Source organism: Ammodytes marinus (genome assembly GCF_949987685.1).
Source record: "Ammodytes marinus genome assembly, chromosome: 23".
In the NCBI taxonomy this organism is placed as follows: domain Eukaryota; kingdom Metazoa; phylum Chordata; class Actinopteri; order Uranoscopiformes; family Ammodytidae; genus Ammodytes; species Ammodytes marinus.
In genome coordinates, this window is record NC_137227.1 from 10,278,012 (window position 1) to 10,293,236 (window position 15,225).

Sequence of the window (15,225 nt, forward strand, 5' to 3'; positions counted from 1 at the left end):
TTGCCCTCTCCATAAAGTCTTTGCTTTTTTATAATACAAGCTGGCTCCCCGTACTTACAGTCTTAATGCTAACCGAGCTAACATCCTCATTGCTCAGCAAAAAAGTGTATTGCCCAAAATGTAAAACTTTGCATTTCTAACTAAATTCGCCCAAACTAAAGCTTTGTTTGATAAGGTTCCAATTAGGTTATCGGATATATACTGTCACTGCCCTTCCCCGTGTGAACACATTATACTCATGATCATTAAACTCACTATTATCATAATTCCTATGCAAGCAGCAAATCAATGAATGTTAGCGGTTTGGTTCTGGAAGAAGGTCCTCAAATTTCACAGTGTTCAATGACTTAATAATAATAAGCCTTCGTTGACAATCCTCAGTCTCTGTGAAGTCTCTGTAGAGAATCAGTCTTCAGCCAGCGATTAGCATTTCTTTAACATATTGCTTCATGCACGTCGGTGAAAAACCTTTTTATATGTTTGGCACAGTTTAAATATACATATAGATATACAAGCAGTGCATTATGGGACATATACATTCAACAACAGCCACACAAAAAGAAGAACTATTGTCTGATCACAGAGCAAATAATCTAGGTCTGAAGTTTCACATTGGATTATTGTTTAGTTCAATAGATTTTCTTTTTTTTGTGCAAAATACATACACACACCTCAGATACATCCAAAATGAATGTCCTCATGCACACACACACAGACAGCTTGCATCTCTGCAAGAAAGGACACACTATTATTCAAAAGAAAAACAGACTTCTGGTAATCTTGGCACAATTTGAGTGTAAGAAGGAAGCACTTTAAATCTAGTCGTGGTTGTAACATGTCCGACATGAAGGGTGTTCATCTTGGATAAGCTTAATGGAGGCTGCTATTGCTGATGTCTGAGCTTGGATGGGTCTGGTTGGATAGTTTTCCTCTCTCGTCATGGTTGCTGATACATGATGGAAGGGGTTTTCCATTTGCACATCCATAGCAGCGTGGCACTTTTCTCTGCTCCTCTGAGCCCGCCAGAGGCTAAAACTGGGAGGTTTCAGTAAAGGAGATTGCATCGGTCTTGTCGACGGTGAAGCCTCCGTTGACGTAGGATTTCTTCTCGCACTCTTCGTCGTCCAGAGTGGCTTCCAGAGCGAAGGGGTTGGCCACGTCTACGTCCGACGTCAGGTCCATCCTCTCCAGTTCCCTCTTGGATAGTTTTTGGACGATACCGGCCCCGTAGGCATCGCCAAGAACGTTGATCATAGTACGGAACCGGTCCCTGAAAAACACACCGCTTAAAGTCAATCTACAGCAATGGTCTTATGTTAGAATACAAACTGTTTAAAGGTGGAGTCAGCAATTCTTGTCAAAGCCACTTATTGTCAAAATAAGTGAATATGGGGGCGCTCGTGGTGTAGAGGTTAGCGCTTCCCCCTAGAGGCTCAGTACAGGAGATTTGGTTTGAATCCAAACGATTGTACATTTCGGTCTGTTCTCTGCATGTCCTCCCCTCTTTGCCCCATTTCAACTCTGTCTCCAAATCTGTCTAATAAAAGCGAAAAACGGCAAAAAAAAATATCTTGGGTAAATAAATAAAAACAGTGAATAACTCTCACAAACTGCTATCTGCACGTGGGCAAACAAAAAAAATTCAGGCACGTTGCAAGTTACGATGGGCCCTCTTTGTTAACATACCCTTTGTTTACATACCAGTTTACAGAGCGTATTAACACCAATTTTTCCTTTTGGAACGGACATGTAGTGTATAGTGAGGAGATATTCTCTGATTTTGGAAAAAAAGATTTTGACAACAAGCGTTCTCCAGAATCACTGAGTCCACCTATAGTAGGAAAGGCAGATTAAACAATCCAGGTAGAAAGTCAACAGTACACTTACAGTAGCCAATCCACAGCCACTATCAGGGTGACATCACTTGCTGGTAATCCAACAGCTGTTAAAACTATCACCATGGTTACAAGCCCTGCATTAGGCACTCCCGCTGCTCCAATACTGGCAACTGTTGCTGTTATACTGAAACAAAGAGACAACATGTTGCAAATATTCTTCTTAATCATACGCAGAAATGAATGAATGTATGTTGAAGCTACATCTAAGATATGTGCACATCAGTGGCCCCATACCACAGCTAGATGTTACTTTAAACTACTCAAGAACATCAATGAACTGTGAGCAAGAAAAACTGCTGTTGTTGACGTACTGTATTCCCAATGAGTGAGAAAGAAATCCATCGTTTAGCTCTGTTCAATAAGTGTTTGCCAAAAAGGCATGCTGCGGATGTTAGGTTATGCCATTACTCATTGTTTTTACATTTTCGTTGTTTAAATGCTGTCTTCAGTTCTTTGTGTTTTTATGGTTTTCGAAGAAGGTATGGTCGGAGTCAGCAAGAAAGGTTTCTACTTACAGTATATACGCAGTTCTACTTTATAGTTTCATAAGTTGTATTTTATGGTATTGTAACCTTCAGTTTGTACCTGATAGTAACAATCTGGCCCACATCCAGAGGATAGTCATTCAGCTGGGCGATGAAGATGGCGGCTACCGCCTCATAGAGCGCTGTGCCGTCCATGTTAATGGTGGCGCCCACTGGGAGGACGAATCGGGTGATCCGTTTGTCGATACGGTTGTTTTCCTCAGCACATCGGAAGGTGACGGGTAGTGTAGCAGAGCTGGAAGACAAGGCAGTGGTTGGCACGCACAGTGGTTTTGATTCATCATTTTGAAGTTATGTCACTTCCTGCAGTTGCTTTAATGTATGCACAAGTAATGTAAGCGTTAAGATATGCTGAGTGTGTTTGCGCTTCACAAGCAGAGTGAGGAACTCAGTGGATTTTACCTGGAGGAAATCATGAGTGCTGTCACCAGGGCCTGAGCCATTCCCAGTGTGAACGTGTACGGGTTCTTCCTCACAATGATAAAGAAGATGAGTGGCAGGCAGATGGTGGCGTGGATAGCTAGACTGAATGGTAAAACACATATTATGATAGCGCATCAACTACATACACAATATAAGCCTTTCAGAAAGAAAAAAAGATGAATTTCCAAATATGTAATCATCTGAAAATTAAGCTTCCTGAATTTATGATCAATAAGCCTACTCAATATGAAGAACTCACTGTGTGTTTTACCGTTTTCTCTACAACTCGTGAAGTACTATGTGTTAAAAATGACATGGGGTGTCACATTTGGTTTTTGGAACATGTGATATTAGAATTATTTTAGCACGAACAGTAATAAAGGCTGTTTACTATAATTTTGTAATAATCATAAATGGAGCAAACTTAATTTCCGTTTCCAGAAAATAACGTCTATATCGGCGCTTTGCATTGGGCTTGAACAGTTCCAATGGGATACTTCTTTTTAATGGAATAGTTCGACATTTTGGGAGGTACCCTTTTTCACTTTCTTTTAGGAGAGATTTTAATTATTAAATTATTTTCCTGTTGATCAGGCCAAAACGTTTTCAATTTGGTACACTTACTGAATGAGGGATTCAGGTCATTACATCAAATTGTGAACATGGGGTGCACATGTGATCACAGTAACACAGCCTTGGACCAACTCTGACCTAACTAGAATGGATTTACTGTACAGCCTTTAATGGTGTCACTTAGATTTAGAGGCATAAGCGAAGATTTCATTACTGCATCTGCAGGTTGAGCAGTTTTAAATGTCCTTGGCCCTTATCAGTGCCCACACAGAGCTCAGCTTTTTACTGTATCACTGGAGGGAGAATTGGCCCAAATGTCAACAATAAATCCCAGTGTTGGGAACAAGCGGATACAGAGTAATGGGACAGCTTACCCACTCAGCACCGTCACCATATAAAGACCCATCTTCTTGAAAATCTCCCAGTCTTCCACCTCGATGATCTTAGCAGCAATTAGGAACAGGATCCCTATTGGCATGTAGCTGAAAAAAAACACATAAAGTTTGATTCCTTTGGAGCTATAAAATCTAAGATAATAGCAAATATTGTGCATTTGGACCACAGCTAAAATGCAAAGTTGATTCATTAAGTAGTCAATCAGCGCTAAAAGTGATCAGCAACAAAAAAACAATTCATTATTAAAGTTGATTTTGAAGGAAGAAAATGGAAAAACTTCACTGGTTCTAACTTCTCAAATGTAAATATTTACTTCTATGATAGTGAAATAAATATCTTCAGGTCTTAAAGTGTTGGTTGGACAAATAAACCACTGTCAACACGAAACAGTGTAAACTGTATTTCGATATTGTATATGCCAAAGATTAAAAAATTCTGCTAAGCCAACTGCTCTCTGGTAAGGTTTGGATTGTTCATGTGACTCATTTTAATAAGCTTCAAACTTTGGTCAGCTTTTGGCATTTTCAAATGTAAATAAGAAGTTTCTCAAGTAAATAAATGTCAGCTAAAGAATTTAAAATGCTGCTTACATGCCTACCGTATCTGTAATAAATCTTATGCCATTTGACAACAAATTCTAGAACACCCGGTCACGATGCATGGAATTTGAAATCCCAACACTATAAATGGTGCCTGTCTAACATCCAACTGGGTTTTTGTTTGGGGTTTTGGACATGTTTATTTGGCCTTTGTTTGTTGCTCCTAGTTTAGCTTATCATTTAGTTTCACAGCACTCAAACATCTCACTACATGACTGGTTACTGATTTATTGCTTCAGTTGTTTAACTTTGGGTTCTTGAATAAATGTAATTGGGTATTTAAACTGTCTCTGTGCGGACCTCTCGTCTTTGTTGTGCTCTCAAACGAGCGAGGCACAACAATCTGGTGAGAAAGATCCAAATACAAACCCTGAAAAAGGTTATTAAGCTGACCTTAAGTTGATATTTTGTTTTGTTCAACTACTGTTTTCAAAGCCATGAGTGTTATACTTCTTCTTCTTTTTCTTGGTCAAAGGAAAACATAACACTGTCTATTTGTCAGCATGAGTTCAGTTCAACAGGCCTGGTTCTGAAAAAATGGTTACCGTCTAAGTTTTAGGTACATTTGTATGGCAGTCTAGAGTAGTTTTTAAAAACGGAGTAATCAGTATGATGAGCATTGGTTCACCATACCTGTAGATCAGTCATTCATACATACCACATAATGATGTGGACCAGTTTCATGGTTGCCTCATTAAGGGCATCAAAGAATTCCAGAAGGATACGTCCCTTTTCGCCCATCTTCCCAATGACCAAGCCAAAAGCGACACAGAACACGATAATCCCCAATACGTTGATTCCATCCGAATATGATCCTACGATTTTATATTCTTTGGTTATATTCTGTTAAGAAAGGGAACAAGGGAGCGATTCAGTCAGCTAACTAAGACAGGCCAGGAAGTTGCTTTCACAGCCACATTAGCTGACACTAAAGACCCATTGATAAGCTGTGCTAATGTTGTATACAGGATCACAGCCCAGTGACCCATGGCTAATAGTGACTCATTATTGGGTCCTCTGATGCATTTAGATCCACCAGGTGTGGTGACATAAAGCGTAAAGTGCTGTTGAGTCCGGATTAACAATGACACACTGTTGTCATGTAAAGATCTAAACCTCAACACTAATGTCTAAGGATGTTCCCACCAGTGCACTCTGACACCAGTGCACTCTGATGCAATGTAGATTTGCATGTGTGACAATTGACAAACATGGCAATGCAGGAAAAGTCTTAAGGTACTAAATTATCTGCTCTAGAGGAATAAAATGGAATAATGGACAAACTTACCTCTACCACTGCCATGATAGTAGTAGAGAGAGGTGGTATTGTTGTGGCGTTGAACTGTGTTGTGGCATTGGACTGCACTGAAACTTTCGGAGGCGCCAGCTCTTTGCGCTTGGTCTTGTACTAGAATGTCACAGTTCAACATCAGAGTTACACTCATATGAATACATACAGTACTTTCTTAGCATAAGGCCCTGATCTACACTATATACCAACAACATTTTAAACATGGGTAGAAAATGGAAGCATCTTACCTGCTGAAAACAAGCCTGCACCAGATTTTCTGGAAACATGTTTCTGTTGATGGAAACATAAACTATTGTGGATGAATGAAAGACACATATAATAATGTGTAGCACTTATTCCTTGACCGATGGGTCATTGCAATGACTCTCTATGAATGTCCAAACCCAGAAGATAATGATTGTCTTATTCATTAAGAGGCTGTGCATGTGATTTACTTGTAAATAGAAAGTTGTGGATTTGGATTATCAGTGCTGTTTGAACAAATGAAACTGGCTTAGTTTCAAGAAACTGAATGTTGGGTATAGGAATCTCTGAGCTATGTGAGCTATGTGGTTGAACAACACATTGTTCTACTTAGATAGTTCGAAGCATAAAGGGGGGGTGACAGATTATTATTGACTGATGACCACAAATCAAGTATTTTCTATTTCAGACTAACAAGGAAAGACCAGAGCCCTGTTTCAGGTAGCTGGTTTTGAGGCAACCCAGAGTTTGTTCGCTCTGAGTTAGTGGAAACTCTCGGTTTTCCGTTTCAGGTAGCAGGTTCAGCGCAACCGAGGGTCAGTTACTGCGGCAACATACGCCGTGGTTCTAACCTGCTCGGTAGGTGGTTAGACCTACCCTGAGTTTGTTATGCTGCAGCTCCGACTTAAGAAAGAGTCACTGTTACAACGCGTCCCTGTACAGTTTAAAGCAAAATCACTCCATAGAAATCTCCATCGGGATGTTTTTATCATGTACTGATGATTTTACGTTTGATCGATCATTTATCTGATCAGTAGCCTTGTTTTCAGCTCTCGTTCGTTCATAGGCGGCCACCTTACACATAGTAAACAGGCTCTACATTCAGATTAATAAACCTATTTGTATTGTATGTTTATTTTTATTAATAAGACATTTTTTTACGTCGGTGCCACTGAACAGATGTCTGTCAGGTTGAAATGTAATTCTGCGGCTGCACGCGATCGTTACTGTTCACTTGTGTCATCCCAGAGTCACAGACGAGCTTCGTTAAATAGCCCTATATGAATATAGAATATAATAATTTAAACTTTGATCACTTGAGGACAAGGGATCTGGTAATAAATCAATCAAGCTCTACAATGGAAACTGTCTAATGTGTCAAACGTTAATGTATTTCACTCCCCATTTAAAAGAAGCGACAGTCTGTTTACTGCACAGTAGGCCTATTAGGCTATAGCTTGCCTACATACTGACAACACTGTCAGCAATGATGTGCAGCGCAAGTTTATAGCCTACTTTTGCTGCTGCTGATATGCGTAACTTAATTCTTAAAATAGATTGTTTCTCATATGGAAGCGTAGGCTAATGCCTCTATTAAGAAAAAATGTTTCCCCCGTTTTTTTCTGAATGGCCGAGGTGATTAGATCAGAGTTATGAGATAATATCCCCGTTAATTCTTCTCCATACCATAAACCCATTCGTTAATATTTGTAACTCTAGTGGGAGGAGCGGAGAAGTTTTTTTTTTTTTTTTTTGAGAACTGGTAGGATCAAGCATTTGTTTCTTCTGTTTCCATGGTGAATCATGTTATCAGCGATCCATTGACGATGGCTTTTACGCACACGCTCCACCCAGAGTGAACACGCTCAGAGTTGATTGACCCAACGCTGATCCACTGTTCTGAAACCGAAAACCCAGAGTTACTCATCAACCCTGCGCTCTGAGTTGACCAACTCAGAACGCAGGATTAAACCCAGAGTATGTAAAACCTGCTACCTGAAACAGGGCTCTGAGGTTGCAGTCTCTCTTATATCAACATGTGATTGAGCGGACACGTCATGGTTCTTAGAAATAAGTATTTTCTGTCATTTGGCTGGGAGGTTACCTGATGAGGTCCAGGAGTGTGTCAACTGTTGTGACGTTTGGCGTTGTTCCAGCCCGGTCGATATGATCAGCTGTTTGAGAGACTCCCGGTTTGATGGTCATCACCAAAATAATACCTGCAAAGAATAACATTATGTGAGTATGCTGTCATGACAATATTATTTATACATGGGTTTCATATCAACCTGGACTTACTCAACCCAATTTGAGTGATTTAACTGTAAGGCAACTCAAATAAACAGGATACCTTCACCAGCGAAGGCAAGGAAGGCTTGAAAATATCAACTTACCAAGAATAACTGCAATGATGGTTGTTGAGAAGTAGTAAATAACAGCTCGCAGGCCTATCTTTCCTGATACCTCAGAGTCCAGAGCTGCAACTCCTGTGGACAGAAAACACACAATGTTTTATTGGAATCTAAATCCGATGCTTGTCTCTGCAGCTGTTAAAGCTGGAGATTCAGAGGTCTGATCAGATCAAACTGCCAAAAACCCAAATCTTTAGTGCCAACTCAAGATCTTCAAAATGTGTATGTGAAAATGCAATAACGTATCTGGTGATACATACAGATGGGGTCTTTATCACTTCAACCAGCTTTCATATGATATGATTAGAAAATTAGATCGACATGTACAGTAAGCCGAAATCTTAGAAATATGATACCTCCCTAACATTAAAGCACTCTGATAGTCAGACCTTATTAAGTAAGAAATGATTAATAGTTTAATAAAAAGGACTAGTATTATGACAAAATAGTTGTAAATCAAGGTCCACACTTTTTCATCTGACTACGTAGTAGTATATACAAAGCACCAAATTAGTTGAATGAAGAGAGGGATTTGAAGGCTTACCTAAAACTAATTCTAGATAGTGGACCTTGATGTAGTTTGTCAAAGCTATTTTGGGGAAATTTAGGTATTTGCTGGTTTGCTGAAAAGCGGAAAACGTGCAGTATATTTTCATGGGGTCCATTCACAAAAGGTGTTAGTTTGAAGAATAGAAATTTGTCTGCTGAGACAGGAATGAGTTGAGGTGGATAAAGTATTGTATTAGGATAAAATAACCCATCGCCTGTGTCAGACCAGGCGGGCCATGCCTGGTTAGCCAATTCCATTATCCCAACCTCCTCTCTGCCTGTGTCTGCATCTTTTAACCTGAGAATCTAAGTGAGCTGATTGGTCCTTAGGTCAGTAAGATCTGCCCCTCCTAACCCCTGATTGGTGGACCCTAACTACCTCCAACCTACTGTTCAGAGGACATCTGTGGTAATCATCCCCTAGTACCAGGAAGTCTGCTCTGTGCTTTAGAACAACCCTTTTGGTCAGTAAATTAGCTGTTACACCTTCACCCTTTGCCCAGAGGTATGTAAATACAAACCAGACTGTCCTAAATTGCCCCCACTAAAGAATCATCCCGGAGCCTCCTATTGTGTGCATACTGAATAATCTACAGAAATCTTCCCTACAGGCTTCCTCCACTAATCCACATTCCTCTCCTTGCTCCCTTTCTAAGCAGAATGAAGTCTTGATGTTCCGACATTATCAAACATGTTTGATATTATCGTTAGTCTTAAGGGGTTGGCTCAAGCGAAATTACGTAAACACTGTCACACTCTCGCATGCACCAAGCACGACGCAGGAGGAGCGGCATTAGTCGCGACCTGTGTCCGCCTGTGTAGGCACTTATTTCGGACACTTTTTCCTTGAAGCCTCGGCGGGAGAACCAGGCTGACAGCCGCGCAACCTTAACACTTTACCGTCAAATACAGGGTTACATCAGCAAATAAAGATGGTCAAATAACTAAAGGAAGTCCCTCGCTCGGAATATTGAAGTAACATTTTTTTAATTAAATTATCACTATCGCGTTTGCGGAAATAATATTAATCTCAAAAGGAATCTAGTTGTAGTCTTGCAATATCAGACCCCCTGTCTTTTCAAAATCTCACTCAGTGACTGAAAACTAATGACTAGTTGTCTTCAGGTGTGAGTTGATTGTCTTCAGATGTAAGAGGGTTTCAGTCTTTTCAAAGTCTTTTAAAAGTCCTCTAGTGTAAACCCAGCATAAGTTGTTTGCTAATAAAGGAGGGCTGACATTTGTAACTACAGCATGCCTCCACATATTTATGAATAAGTTGTGGCACATATTGAGAAATGATGGTACAGAGGGGGAGGTGTACTCCAGGGAAAATTCAGGAACAGAAAAAAACAATGCAACAAGATCTCAACACTATCAACAAACAAAACAGTTTAATGTGCGAGATCGATCAAAAGCTCCTTAGAAATAAAACCAAAAGAATGGCCTGCTTCTATTGTTGGCCTGAGTGTTACGCTGCGGTTTTTCGTATCTCTATACAGCAGAACTGAGACATAACCAGATAGATGGTTATTGCATACAGGCTGCAAGCAAACTAAACTGAGCACACCGCCTGACACCCTCAGATTGCTTCTCATTAGTAGAGATTTCTATCAGCTTTTATATGTAGCCGCATTAGTCTGCATTTACGCACAATACATTTGTCCCTGTCTTGCACCTTTTCTTATTTGACAAAGGTAGCTTTCTACGCCTCTGAAAACAACGAAAACCGGATGATAATGGACCAATCAGCACATTCGATGAATATACTTTTTTCTTTCTACAAATATTCGCATCAGGCAATGGTCTTACTTATTGCAAATAAACCGGGGTTAAGAGTAGGTAACCAGATGCGTCACACACACATGCACGTACGCACGCATGCACACACACACACACACACACACACACACACACACACACACACACACACACACACACACACACACACACACACACACACACACACACACACACACACACACACACACACACACACACCACATATCCTTGTGTCTTGACCCTCACTGACAGAATGCATTCCCAAGCCCTTACTCTAACCCTAACCTTCACGAGTAAATGCCTGACCCCAACCCTTACACTAACCCAAAACTAAACATAATTCTATCCTGTACCTAAAACACACGTCTTTAACCTTAAACAGCCCTTTGAAGAACAATTAAACAAAATGTCCTCACTTTACAAAAATATCCTGACTCAGACGCTTTTATTGGTCCTCATAAAGCAGCATTTATAAGTAAACACACACACAGACACACACACACACACACACACACATCCTTGTACTTCGATCTTGCTGAGGACCCTCACTGACGCATTCTCTAGCCCCTCACAAACACACCTCACGCCTTTACTTTCACTGTATCCTCTGTATTGGCACTTGGAACATCGACATTGTTCCTCAATCGTGTGCTTCAAAATGGTCCAGTGTCAATGTCATTCCAAGGGGGGCACTGGGCTGCTTCTCACCTCCTACAGCAAATGAATGAACTTTCATACTCATCCTCACTTCTTTTAATGCACTGGTTCTTGTATGCATGTATCTGATGTTGTAGTGCATCACCATGACTAAGCTACAACCAGAAATAGTCTCGCTCCAGTTACCTGTTATCATGCTTGAAATGATGAGCGGGAGGATGACCAGCTTCAACATTCGCATGAGTATCTCTCCCGGGAAGCCAAAGTACTGCTTGTGGAGGCTGGATAGGGACGCGTACTCTCTGACCAAGACGCCCAAACTGATCCCTGAAAGAGCAGGAGAGAGACAGAGTCAAATCATAGACAGATACGTAGATGGATGGATAGATGGATGGATGGATGGATGGATGGATGGATGGATGGATGGATAGATAGATAGATAGATAGATAGATAGATAGATACATACATACATACATACATACATACATACATACATACATACATACATACATACATACATACATACATACATACATACATACATACATACATACATACATACATACATACATACATACTTCAAGGCTCCCAAAGGAAATTATTATATTCTTGCACTGCGTTACATCTGTAAAACGAGGCTGAATTTGCTGTGCATTAGAAACTGTCTTTTTTTTAAACGGTTCAGCGAGTTTTTAGCTGTACAGAATTCATGAGGCACATTGGTCTATATTTTCCAGCCATAAACCTCACATGTGTCGCACTCAGTGATTTTAGTGATGCCATAGACGTTATCACGCGATACCAGACCCCCATTATAGATGCTTGTGAAACATTGCGATGACACAGCAAGCTATACGCGGATGCCTACGACCACACAGCTCCATCCAAACGTGACCTTTACAATGGTGTCTGTTGATGTGAAGTTGTTTCTGCCCCTGCCTACTGCAGCAGCAACACACTTTGTGAACAGCCGCACTTGGGTCTGCAGTGAAGAAATTTTAATGGCGCCACCTAAAGGCAAACATAAGAACCACCTGTGGCATCAAATAAAACTGCACCGATGAACATTAGGTTGAACAATTTTTTTTATTTTTTAACTAGATGCAACCTTTGCGTCCATGACAACCACTTGAACAACACACAGCTGCGTCTCCCTTTTGTCTGACCACAGTCTGGATGACAAAGTGCTGTTTGAAATATTGTTTATCATTTTTATCATCAAACAGAAGAAATGCCTAATTTTATACTAATTGGAAGCTCCTGATTTTGTTATTTTTTTAAATTTCTGCCAGGATGCGTAATGTGCTATCAACTTCTGCCTGAAGCACAGTGAATGAACACTTTGCCCCCGGAAATAAAAATGCCATTCATAGACATAAATCATTTGTTTTTAGTGAATGTATAACAGACATAACAAAAACTTATTATATCCTGGTTGAGAACACATGAATTAGGCTCTACCTAGGGTTCCCAAGTTTACCTTCAGGTTACAATTTTTCCAGTAGTTTAGTATGCAAGACTTTATGAATAGTTAAACTTCCATTTCATTGAACTTTGATGTATCTTAATTTTGATAGCCCTCAACATTTTTCTCTAGTGGCAGCAGTTGTCTGCTGTACTTTCTTTACATTTCTTCCCCATGTGTTTGACTTAGGACAGTCACAGAGCTTGAAACGTGGCTCTAGTATTTTAGCCTCTGTGTGCCACATTTCCTTGATTCGACCTCCACCTTGAACTGTACTGTAGTTCAAAACAATGGCATTGAGCAAGAAGACAAAGTCAAGACCTACACCCTTAAGGACTTCATTTTAATGCTACACTAGAGAGCAACTATAATGTTCTTTTTAAAGTAATGGAATGTGCCTTTCAGTAAACTGATTTGAAGGCTTGTTCGAGAGTGAGATCATCAAAGTAAAGGAACAACTAGGGATGTCTATTTGCCACTGTGTATACATTAATTTATAATATAGAACCTCTACCCTACAACTGCAGGACATAAAATCAAATTCTCCAGAATCCATTTGAAAAAAAAAATAGAATTTGCCCATATATTAATTTGTCAAAAAATCAAAAGCAAAAATAATTTATTATTCACACAGAATATATCAAAGGATTTTTTTTAAAAATTTGAATACTTTTGGGTCATATAAGATATGAAACCCTCTACCAGTTACTGTGGTTGAACTACTTCGTACACTTATGTCCTTGTAAATATGTAAACCTCTAAAACACAGGGCTACATTATATTGCACTATATTGATACAGAAACATGAAAGATGGTTTACAGAGAACATCTATGTGTTAGAAACATGCATATCCACTTTAATATTTAAGACCAGGATTCTACGAAATGCTTCTTAAGGAAGGAAAACAAGACTGACTGTTAAGAACCACATACTGGAAAAACAGCAATAGTTCATGCAATTACTTTATTACTCTTACAGTAAAGTGATAGTGCATGCAGATTATAATGTGTGTGTTATTCACACACCGTCATTGAGCTTTAGATGTGTGGGTGTGTATTTTTGACCTTTGGACAGTCATGTTTAACCCTGTTTCATCTTTATGCTAAGCTAGGCTTATTGCCCCTTAGAACTACAAACATGAGTATAATAGCGATATGTTCAACTCAGTCTCAGAAAGAAAGCCAATAAGCATATTTCCAAATCTGTTGAACTATTCATTTAAAGGTACATAGTATTTAGTCTATACACAATATCAAGTGATGAGAAGATTTATTCAGTTATTTATTCTACAGTACTCTTTCATCGTCTTCAAACAGGTGCATTTCCAGTTGACACCCACTTCATATAAAAACGCACTACGTTAAGTTTGTCTGTTCTGTGATACTGGCTGTGCAACATGGCGGTGCTCTTATGTAGATATACTGTAAAATGCTCATTCTAAGGTAACATAATTCTTAAGCGATTATACACTTCTTGTAACATACTTATCACATTCCATTCATACCAAGTCTGTTCTGAAAAGTACCAATCAATTCTACACACTGTACCTTTAATATACACTTCATTTTTTGTGTTTAGAAATGCAAGCAGATTCTACTAAATGCGTCTGTATTCATCTTTAAGGGGACATCCAGCTACATTTTTATTTTTTTTAAATATCAGAGATGAAAATACTTCTAATAAGTCGATTACAAACAATTGAACCTGTATATTTCCAGCACCTGCTGATAGCTCGCACTGTATATGCACTGCGTGTAGACACTGTCTGAGCCCTTTGGTTGTATGCACTGTGTGTGTGTGTGTGTGTGTGTGTGTGTGTATATGTGTGTGTGTGTGTGTCTGTGTGCATAGTGCTATGCTGCCTCAGTGCTGGGACTCCTCATAGAGACCTATAGCATCAGTTGTCCCTTCAGTCTGGTCACGTTTGACACGTCCAGACAGACAGGGAGAGGACAGAGGCTTTGTCCCCTACAACACCACACTCTGGGGCTTGCCCTCCATTCTTTTGTAAATCAAAATAAGAAAATACAATCCACACAAATTAGCTTTTACTGTTGCTGTATAGTCAAGCAGTGGGCTGGCTGATGCAAAAGACGGTGATTTATTTGAACAGGCAGTGACAGCCGCTGAAAGCAAGGCTGAATGGGTGAACCAAAGATAGAAGGAAGGATTGACATAAACAGCATTGAAGATAAGGAAAGGATGGCAATGAATGGAGATGCAAGAATGGAGCGTATCATTCTTTCATACATGCATACATGAGCAGACGTTAAAGGGGGAGCTTCCACGTACCGAGCAGCACCGATATAATCGTGGCAATCAGAAGCCAGTTCTTCCTCAGCAAGCCTTTGAAATTCATGCCTCGTCGCTGTTTGTTACCCATCATGTCCATGGTGTTTTTGCCCTTTCCTTTCACCCAAAAATATAAAGGGGGGAAGAAACAAACAATGGCCCCCGGTAGAGACACAAAAGGTTCCTGTGGCGGGGATGTCGGATGCAGAAGGAGGAGAAGGATGGAGGAGCCCGCGTTGCTACAGCAATGGATGCAGCCGTCAGACGCTGCTGATAGCCAGACACGGTGTGAGGGGAGTGTGTGTATGTGTGTGTGCTGTAGAGAGAAAGAGAGACACACACAGAGAGGGAGGGAGGGAA

The 15,225-nt window shown here is 40.1% G+C and overlaps 1 protein-coding gene across 1 annotated transcript; it reads right to left on the reverse strand.

The window, feature by feature from the left end:
- Window positions 1-1,029: 1,029 nt before the first annotated feature.
- slc1a1 (solute carrier family 1 member 1) lies at window positions 1,030-14,965 on the reverse strand (the record flags this gene model as incomplete). The annotated part of the gene is made up of 12 exons (XM_080052577.1): window positions 1,030-1,270; window positions 1,888-2,022; window positions 2,484-2,678; window positions 2,846-2,968; window positions 3,814-3,921; window positions 5,093-5,277; window positions 5,723-5,842; window positions 5,974-6,016; window positions 7,815-7,929; window positions 8,104-8,196; window positions 11,293-11,433; window positions 14,866-14,965. 12 exons carry the CDS (start codon window positions 14,963-14,965, stop codon window positions 1,030-1,032), a joined length of 1,599 nt encoding a protein of 532 aa, XP_079908703.1.
- Window positions 14,966-15,225: the final 260 nt, after the last annotated feature.